A 10,324-nucleotide genomic window follows, 5' to 3' on the forward strand; every position below is an offset into this window, starting at 1 on the left:
GACCACCCACTGTACTCACTAGATCTTGCTCTGCATGTTTACTTTTTTATTCAGAACACAGAAAAAAAGGCTTGAAAGAAAAAAAGATACTTCAGTCCTGAGGTCATAGTTATGGCTGAGCAGCTTCTCAACCAGTAACCTGCACAATTTTTTTAATGGTTTAAAGGAGCTACTGAAATGTTGTGCAAAGTGCATCAAGCTTCAGGAGTATATGTGGAATAATGCGAGAGTTTCAAAATATTGTGTTTATTTTTTGGCCACGCCAAGAATCTTTCAGTGCCCTAAAATGATGTTAACCTGTGTAGCACTGATCAAGGCCTGGTTTTAGCAGGCTGATTCCACTGACCTGAGCCAAACTTATTCTTGTGGAGGTGACCGCACACATTGCGGCAACGCACTAAAAGTTCCGGCTCATGGACAGACTCATCCCAGTTGTACTTGTACTTCTGGGCAGTTCCTGAGCCATCCTCACTAGATGACTGGGCTGCCAGTGATGCCTGCATGAATTTTATGCAAAGATTACTTAACGAATAAAATGATGAAATAAACTTAAGGCTTACAGCTGAGAGAGTTAAATTTACACCTATACACAAGGGGGACCCAAAATAGTGGCAATGTGTAGATCCCGCAATGACAGTTATACTCCATCCTACTGCAGTGCAACGAGAGCTATGGTCACATCAGTCAACCTGGTTGGCTGATGAAAGCAGACAGAATGGTTTCTCCATTGTCCGCTTTTCATCGTTCTCTGTGCAACAGTAATCCAAAGAACTTTCATAGAAGTATTAGAGCAGCATACAAGGGGCAAGGTCTTCTTGGAACCTGCTCTCACTACTGTTTGGCTACTAACTAAAGGTAACTAAAAGTAACTACTAAAATTATTATTGTAGCAGCATGCCTGAAGCACTCCTGACTTCAAATGGGAAACCAGTGTGATCCAAACCCCCATTTTACACAGAATGAACAAAGTTGGCATAGAAGGACTGTAGAGGCATTATTTTGATTGGTAGAAATTCAAAATCTACAAAATTTGTTTATAAATTACACAACTTATTCAACGAAATTAAAGTTGTTCTTTAATGTTCACAGTAACCTCTCCTACCAATATAATCGAGAGTTTTAGTACTTCTGGCTGTTACTCTAACATCGTTAGTTTTGCCGACAAGGCTTCCCGGTCTCCCCGGCGAAGACACCCAGACACTTCCAATTCCTTTGGCAAGGACAAATGCTGCAAGGGAACTTTGTCTGCTTGCCCGCAAAGAGACACCAAGTTTTCTGAAGTTCTCCAAGTATCTCCAATTGCCAGCTGCATAAGTTGGACCCCTTGCTACGGCTATAAGTACCATTTAACCTTTCCTGCTGTGAAGCAACGTTTCTGTACCGACTATAGTTGGGGGTAGCATTCACAAATGCTAACTCTAACCACCCTAGAATGGCCCACAGCTGGATGTGTGATTCATGCAGGCGTGACAAAACCACTGCACATATCTTGTGTATCTGTCCTCACTACGATGTCCAACATCTGTCTCTCCGGACAACATTGAACTGGCTGTACTGAGGACAATTAGCTAAGTCCGACAGGCAGGGACTATGGCCATATCTGTTGCTGGCACAAAACACTACACACGCACTAGTGCATTTCTACTAGCCTGGGGCACGATCGCACAAGCACCTCACTTTCTGAATGTTCACTTGTGTGCATTTGATTCACTGGTGCAGCGCTTTCGTCAGGGGTCGTGAGCATGGCGAGGCAGGAGCACGAATTGAAGATTACCTATTCAGTGACAGGATGTGAAGCAAATGTCGAGAAAGCAAGATGCTTGCAGGATTGTGCTAAATTGGGCTGTTTGGTTCGTGATGAAGGGGATAAATACAGCACAAAGGACAGGACAAAAGCACAGCAGCAAGAAAGCTACTAGACTACATTGTCTCTGCTTTTGTCCTGTCCTTTGCACTGTTTTATCCCATTCAGGATGCTTGTGCAATCTTGCCCCTGAATGACTGTTTGCATACTCACTGACAACATTCTGTGGCAGTGAAGGGAAAGCTACAAAGGCAAAATGCCCACAAATTAGATGCTCCTGAAAGTAGTCCCACATTTTTATCCACATTTGTTGAAGCTGGGAAAGAGAAAACAAACACCTTATTTAATGCACCATTGAATGGCAAATTTGACTTATTTTACTGCTTTTTTGTTCCATGTCTCAGTAAATGCAACATTGTTGCATGTGCAAGCTATGCTGAATCAGTATCTGCTCCACTGCTTCGAGTTTTCGAATGATTCACCCTCACAATGCAATCTGCTAGACACCTGGTTAGGTCAGACGGTAGAGTGACCACCTCGGAAAGACACTAGTCCCAGGTTTGAATCCCAGAGCAGGATAAATTCTTCCACAACTGTGAAACTTTCTTGCTGAGAAACCCGTATGGATTTGTTTTGTAGCTTTGTGCTACATTCAAGTGGATGACAATTTTTCCCTTTCATAAAACCAAAAGCGCTGTCAAACACAGTAACACATGTGCTGAAGCTACGCCTCTGTAGCTTTCCCTTCACAGCCACAGAAAGTTGCCTGCGAGTATAGTCCTCCTGTAAACTTTCCAGCATGCATGCAGCGTTCACTTTCTCTTTTTCGCCTACTCCCTTTGCAGGGTAGCAAACTGGTCCCTCGTTCAGTTGACCTCCCTGCCTTTCCTCTCTATAACATAGGAGATGCAAGTAGGGTTGACAACACTTCAGTAGACGAAGTGGGGATGCAGGAGAGGAGCTCAAAGGAGTTGATGCCAAGGAACAACCCTGTCAGTGCCATGAGTCGCAGTCTAAATGCAACAAAGTTGAAATTTTTTTTAGTTGCTTGACTAACACAATGAATGGTTAGGGCACAGTACAGGTTAGGACTTTTCAGCTTAGATCAAAGTGAAGTTCGACTTGGTTAGGGCATACAACAAAACTAGAACCACGAGAACAAAACTGTCTATATGTTTAGAACAATGCAGCTGAACACAAGAAAGAAGGATGTGCAAACAAGCTGTCATACATTATAAAAAGGAAATCTCGCCTATTTATTCTTATCCAGTAAAAATAAACAAAAGTCGGGACATTTGGCCATCCTGACTGGGACAGGTCAGGACACGGGACATTTACTCAAAAGTCAGGATCGTACCACTAAATTTGGGATGATTGGCAATCCTAGATGTAGTGGCTCGTGTACCCGAGGGTCTGCTCAAGTTTTGTTGGGGCCCCAAGCAAAACGCAAGCATTTTGTTACCTCTCTCTAATATGTTCATACATAACTATCAAAATCATTTCAAGGTCTCTAGACAGTAACTCTGAACACTGCCAGCAAGAAAATTTTCTGCATAGTGCTGCAGCGTAACATACTGTGGGTAGTTTATTGTGGCCCATTTAGCATGTAAGCAACATTTGGCAATTTCACGATGAACCTCTATAAACGTAGCCAGAAATGTTTTCCTGTATGCATTATGAGAGCGAAAGAGGAGTGCGTTTTGCTTATTTACTTAATAAATCCTTAAGTGCCCTTTAATATGCAAGATCTTAACTATCACGAATGATGCGTGCACGAAGAGAAACTAAGAAAAATCTAATGATTTTGTCAGACAATATCACGAGGCGTGATGTTAGAAGTTAAGCATGTAAACATTGGAAGATACTTCCTTAAGAAACGGCGCATATTTCATTAGTAAGCCTTCTCTCTTATCCGAATGAAGAAAAAAAAAAGATAGTGCATTAACAGCGTGCGGACGTCGCAAGCTAATGCATACAAAACTCGGAATTTTTGCAGTCTGAGCCACTAAAGTTAGCGCAGCAGAAAAAGAAAGCATGCAACTCTGATGGATTTGAACAGCGACGGAGCGGTGATGAGCCAGCTATAGATATGTTCATCAATTATATCATAGTATTCGGTTAACAACCCAGTCAGTGTACATGGTACTTCGAAAGAAAGACAGCTACCTGTGCTGTTTTGAACACGTCTAGCGCACTCTGATCGTGGATAACGATATGCGTGGCTTTGATGCCAGCCTGGTGAAGTTGCTCGGATGTGATGATGCCTTGCGACGTAGCGAGAAGGACGTTCGGCAGGTGGTCCGTCACGCTGACGCTAACCGTCTGCGGCTCGTTCTCAGAGAAGGCGGTTTCGTCGGCGCTCGGCGGGTCCTCCGTGAAACCCATAATCACGGGCGTCTCAGAAGTTTCGCCCGATTCCATAATAATCACCATTCTCCGCGCAGCGAAACTTTCATACTTGGCAGCACAAACAACGCACTCGCAAAAAAGCGTCGGTGGAGACTCATCGCTGGTACTCAAAGTTCAGGGCCGGCAGTCTGACCACTGCACACACTTTCTGCAGTGATGCAATCCGTGCTGCCAGACAACAGAACACTTGGGTCAAACAGGGCCAAACTACAAAACACACACAACCAGCTGGCCAAACTTTACTACCCGCAAACAATGTTACCACCAGACTGGACCAACTCCATGGCAAACGTCGGTAACGCTGAACTTATAGTCATGACCACGGTGGTCATGACTTTGGGGGCGGCGCGATCTCCCTCTTCCTCTGTCTTCTGCATTGGATTGGCGCGGCTCGCCACGTGCTTGCGCTCGCATTTCCGAGCACGACCCACTGAACTCCAGATCTGATCATATCTCCCTCCTCCAGCACGCCTGGTCTAGTTCGCCCGTTTCGCCGCTAGGGAAAGAACGTAAGAGCAGAGTGGCGCTAGTTATAACCTGTTCGCTGTCGTCTGCTTCTGCGATCTGTTCAGCGCTTGTCTTGCCATTTCGGCAGTCACAAAGCGCTTGTATTGGCGGTAAATGAATAAATTCACAAATATACAAAAGAAAACATATTTGCGAATGCTTTGCGTTTGAATTGTGAAACTAGAAGAGGAGGAGCGGTGCAAGAAATGTAAACAACGAGCACAGGTGGCAGCTGCAATGCTAGATCAACGGCAAGAAATTTCCCTTTCCTAGCCTCCGTAAAAGACTGGAAAAGTTGTTTTAAAAGATTCATATGATAATCTAGTTTTTCTGAGTTGATTACAGATAGCCTAATGTTGTAGATGACATTAGGATTTACTGCTGTGTGCCATAGTGAAAGGCAGATGATCTAGTAAATGTATTTACGAGTAAGTCCTCCGCCCGATATGTGCAATAGATGGATCGCCCCCTATACACAACAATTCTGTTTCAAGGAAAGGTGAGCATATCTTGTTTTTAATGTCGTTAGATGTCTAGCTCAGTAGAGAGCTGGCAAAAGCGATCCCAGTGCCTTAAAACGTGCTGCACTGTTAAAGGGCCCCTGAAACGGTTCGGACAAATTTTGTAGACGCGTAGGGTACAGCTTAAGTAGAACATTCGCACCACAATTTAAGTGAAGCGTTACGTATTAATGGAGCTACAAGCGATTAGAAGCTACCCTCCTCCCTAGCCATGCTTTTCCTCCTCAACTCGTTCGCCGAGCGAGTGGGGCTAAGCTCCGCCTTCACTGGTTCAGCGTCACGATGCGACGTCACATCGTCCACTTCCGGTTGTTTTGGAGCCCGCCCCCGCCCGCGCGAGACCGCTCCGCTAGCCGCTTGGCCGTCGACCCCAAGCGAGAGCTATCGAAGCAGCGTGCGTTGCGAGCATTCTGTCGTAGCGCCGAACGTGTCTTGTATTCCAGTAACCACAGGCAAGCTGGTCATTTCGGCAAACGACTGTAGGCATAAACTCAAGCTGATGAAGGAACTTTAGCGTAGACGTACGTGAGCGGCCTGATCGGTCAGCGCGGTCCATACACTTGTTGGTGCAGCGTTTAACCAGCCAAACAAAGCGCTAATATTGCTCTAACCAAGTGTAAAAGATTTTAAACATTTATAAAAACAACGTGTTCATGATTACACTCCTGCGAAAAATACACACCAGCAGCAAAGAAGAATACACTTCGTTGCTGCTACTGTGCATGGTTGAGCTCTGTGCCACGAGGTGGCTGCACCGTGCAGACCATTCGCATTTGCCCTTCTGCTCATCTCATGGCTCATCCCGTTACGGCAAAGTCAAGCGGCCAGACTCTGCCCCCTTGCGCTTGCGTTTTCCCTAATACCGGACTCGGGGAAACGCTATTGCGTTAGTAATCTTCCGGTGTAAAGTGACGGCCACAAACGCGCAAATCCTGGCGCCGATCGGATAGCGGCAGTCCGATGCGCAGCAGCCAGTTCGCTCGTACGCTGCCTTGCAGAGGGACACGATGTCGCAGCTTGACATATTGCCAGTCGCTACGTTTGCAGTCCACAAGGCAACAAAGTCGAATCATAGTGCTCGCGAAAAGACTGATGGCGTTTTTCACTGGTCGATTCGGAGCAGTATTTCTTGCTCCGCGGCAACGAATCCGAATTTCACTGGTCGATCTGGAGCGGGTTCGCGCGTTCCACTGGTCGTATCGCCGGATCGCTCTCACTTGCTCCGCCGCCGAGGCGCGGATTCGGGCGAAAATAGCTCGCGTCACTTCCGTCTTCAAGCGAAATCGGTACCCGCTTGGTACGCGCAACATTGTGTTGCTTCGCAAAATGGCTGCGTTCGGTGCTGCTGTAGCGCTCGCGAGCGATGAGAGCCCGGACGACAGCCAGTGGCGTAGCTAGGTCGTCTGGCACCCGGGGCCCGTAGGTCCTCTGTCACCCCCCCCCCCGGGTGTAGACGGCGGAAAGAGGGGTGTCTTCAGACGTATATGACACCACCCCCCCCCCTCTGGCCCTTGCACCCGGGGCCCACGGCCCCACGGCCCCCCCTGTTGCTACGCTACTGACGACAGCGATTACGAAGTGACGCAGGTGCTGTACGAAGACTTCTGTGCACGTTGTCCATGCACAATCCTTGCGGGCGCGACATGGAAATGATGGACTATGCGACTGCCACGGTCAAATTACACACGGGGAACGGCGAGTTTGGTTGCCGTGGAAACGTACAGAACGGAAGTAGGGCATGGTTTTCGGAACCGGTTCGTGCGACGTGTACGCAGACTTCCTGTGTGATCCGCCGCGGAGCGTTCTTGCGCTCCACTGGCCGATTCGGATTTGTGAAACCCGAGCGCTCGCTCGAGGATTTCGGCGGCCGCTCCAGATCGACCAGTGAAAAACGCCATGAGACCGACTCTTACCGCGGAGCTCTCTTCAAAATGGAGTACGTTGTAAGACAAGCAGGCGACACATGCTGTGTGCCGGAAGTGCTTAAGTGTACTGAAAAATTATTCTTGTGCATTCTCTTTATGTTACTTTCTTTTCATAAAAACAAATCAGCTAACATTCCAACTATTATGAAGATCATTTGTTTACCATAAAGTTGGAAAAATTATCGATCACGCGCCCTTGTCAGCCAATCGGATAGCTCGCCCCACTGACGTCGTATGGGTGATTTCGGTCATATGGGTAGGGGCGGCTTAAAATTTCGCCGAGCAGTGCGCTGCGATCGGCAGCGATGTGCATATTTAAAACCTTATAATAAATTACACGCTTTACGCGGAGCACTTAGATGTGTAAATTAATGATCAGAAGGACCTACTCTAACGACTCAATACGTTTGTAGAAAATCGTCAAAAGCGTTTCAGGGTCCCTTTAAATCGTGTCACGGAACTCTTTTCAAACTGTAAAGCTAGCTTTTCTGCATGGTACGGCGGCATCATATATCGGTGGTGCTTAAGATACGTACGCAGTGAAGCTGTGTGCGTAATTCTCTTCTTGCACTCGCGACGCATTCACGGAGAACTGTTAAGAGTTAAAACGAGCGGTAATCGTTCTGTCGTCGAACATTACGGTGGCTTCAAGTTTCTAAAGAGCGCAGAAGCGAATTTAACAACGTGTACAATGAAACTGTTGTGTACTTTGCGAACCCTATACACAATGTGATTTATAATAATGTGCTTGAAAAATGCAATATGAGCGGTTATTTAACGCTATTTTAGAGAGCAGCGCGTGGACTACACGCTCCGACATTTTATAGGTTCGGGCAGTCAATTTTTGGAGCCAAGTGACCGATCAAAGCCTTGTGACATCACTGTCCCTGTGTTAGCAAAATCATCGACTAGCCAAGCAGTTCATCACAACACAACAGCTGCCGTACTAATTACAACGCCACACAGCCGCTATCAGCCGCCCACCGCGTAGCAGACGGATGGATGGATGGAAGGCAGGAGCGTCCCCTTTGAAACGGGGCGATGGCAGTTGCCACCATGCTCAGATTTTTATTTTGCCCTTTATTTTTATCTGTGTTGTGTGTTATTGAATTTCTAGATTTGCTTTAAATACGTCTTCCTACCCTTTTAACCTTATGTCACCTCTCTCTGCTTTCTGCTTTTTGACGAACAGGTTATAAAAGCGCCACCTACGGCCGTCGGTTGAACGAAAGTGGGCGCAAGCTGCTCCCATAGAAGCCGGATATCTGTGCAGGTCTGGAGTTCCAGTAGGTCGTGTTTTCGAGCACTATAGAGTTTCATATCAGTATAACTAGAGGGAAATCTGGCGCTGCGATCGTTCAACTACAGTGGCCATTCTAGCCACTGTAGTTCAACCAAACGTGGTTCAACCCATAGAGTAGGAAACTCTATAGCCTGTTTCACATGATGCGATTTTCGTCGCACCGGAAGTATGGTTCAACCCACCGTTTATAGATCGGAGGAGAGAGAGAGAGAGAAACAACTTCATGTAGTCGCCTGCAGAACGACACCATGACTAAATGGCGCCGTGACGCGGGCCCTGACGTCTTCTCAGCGGGTAGTCTCTACTCAACTCCAGCGCGTGTTACTCCAAAGCCACCTAGAAAAAAAATGTAAGGCCTCCGCACGCCGGTGTGACGTCACGCTAGTCGGATGGGCCGGACAGTCGACGCCGTCGGCGTCTCCGCGCCTAGGTTCGTTGCGCTTGCAGTGTGTCTCTTTGCGCGTCGCGGATACTATGGCATGAGAAAATTAGTGCTGTCCTTAAAGTGACAGCAATCTATCAATTCAGATGCTTCGTTTCCAAAGCAAGACACGTATAGCTGATGCAAAAAATAAGGGGGAGCCGCTGGTTCACCACAGTCAACACCACCATAGAAAGCAGCATTCTTTCATACCTTCCTTAGATTACTTGATTGGCAACATTTCTGTTTTTTGCGTGTATCGCAACACGACCTGCCTTATTGTGCTTGTGATGTTTGGTCGGGACTAAGACAAGCAAACTGCATGCTGCTTAGTCACTCAACTTTAGACGGAACGAAAGAAAGAGGAAAACTGCATATTGAAGACGCAGAATATACTTTATTCACAAATGATAAGAACTGCATTCAGAAACAAACATTTTAAATCTTCCATATACAATTATCATTCTCACTCTTGCATTGCGTAAAACAGTCCTAGCTAGACACACGAATATCGAGGTTAATCTTATTGTGAAAATTTTATCTTTATAGGGTCACGCACAACTAATTCTCAAATAGAATAAGCTTCCTTCTTTGTTGTACCATTTCTTGTGGTTATTTTATTTCCACCCGCCTTGTTTGCAGGCCTTATTGGTCTTCATAAAATACTGAGATAATGGTGAAAAGTAAGTAAAAAACGAGAGGCCTACTCTCAGTCCTAAAGGAAAACATGCAATTAATGGATTGCGGTAGCATGGAGAGTTCGAATCATAAACAGGTAGTACAATACACTCAAATAACATTTGAATTGGCCAAAATGCAGGGTTTAAATTTTGATAATGTAGGCAAATAAGTCCTAGCTACGCCACAGGTTTCTTTTTACAAGGGTTCTGTCAACACAAACATACGTAGATGTTCAACAAAACAGAGCTTCATGAATAAAAAATAAATAATGAGAAACATCTCAGGCCTTCAAGGTCTGCAATTTTCGGTCGTTCTTGGTGTTGCGTAATTTGTCGTTTTCTGTGCGGCACAAGTTGTTCAGCAGTGTATTCGCTGCAGCACTTACAACATGCCCCATTACCTCCTGTGCAGGATGACCGAATTCACACACATCGACATCCTCAAAGTCATGAAGGGTAGCGAACACAAGGCCGACAAGAGTATCTTTCTGCCTAGGAAGGCTGAAAAATCGTACGGCATATTCTGGTGTCCTGAGCTTGTCCAATATAATTTCAGTAAAGAGTACAGCATTAACTACAACTGCTCGTGGAAACTTCAGGCCACGTCCCTTGTCATCTTCGTGATTAATGCATTCTCAGGGTCATCTAGATCGACGTCTTGCATCACAAGGCTTTCACTGCAAGATGCGCATGTCAGCGTTTTTAGAGCTGCATGGGCACAATAGCCGGCAACATAGGTTAGTGCCGGTAGCCT

General features: G+C 46.2%; 1 protein-coding gene across 2 annotated transcripts in view; it reads right to left on the reverse strand.

Annotated features, from left to right (window-relative positions):
- LOC142564058 (deformed epidermal autoregulatory factor 1 homolog) overlaps nucleotides 1-4,594 on the reverse strand; it is a 137,410-nt gene extending 132,816 nt beyond the window's left edge. The window contains exons 1-2 of one of the 2 annotated variants that reach the window (XM_075674877.1): nucleotides 3,971-4,593; nucleotides 347-497 (exon numbers count right to left, since the gene is read on the reverse strand). In XM_075674877.1, coding sequence (XP_075530992.1) covers nucleotides 347-497; nucleotides 3,971-4,237 — 418 coding nt within the window. In that variant the 5' untranslated portion in view covers nucleotides 4,238-4,593. Of the gene's footprint in view, nucleotides 1-346; nucleotides 498-3,970 lie in introns of both variants that reach the window. The other variant, XM_075674878.1, reaches the window with a different exon arrangement.
- Between the last annotated feature and the right edge of the window lie 5,730 nt (nucleotides 4,595-10,324).

Source organism: Dermacentor variabilis, chromosome 11, assembly GCF_050947875.1.
Source record: "Dermacentor variabilis isolate Ectoservices chromosome 11, ASM5094787v1, whole genome shotgun sequence".
NCBI classification, from domain to species: Eukaryota; Metazoa; Arthropoda; class Arachnida; order Ixodida; family Ixodidae; genus Dermacentor; species Dermacentor variabilis.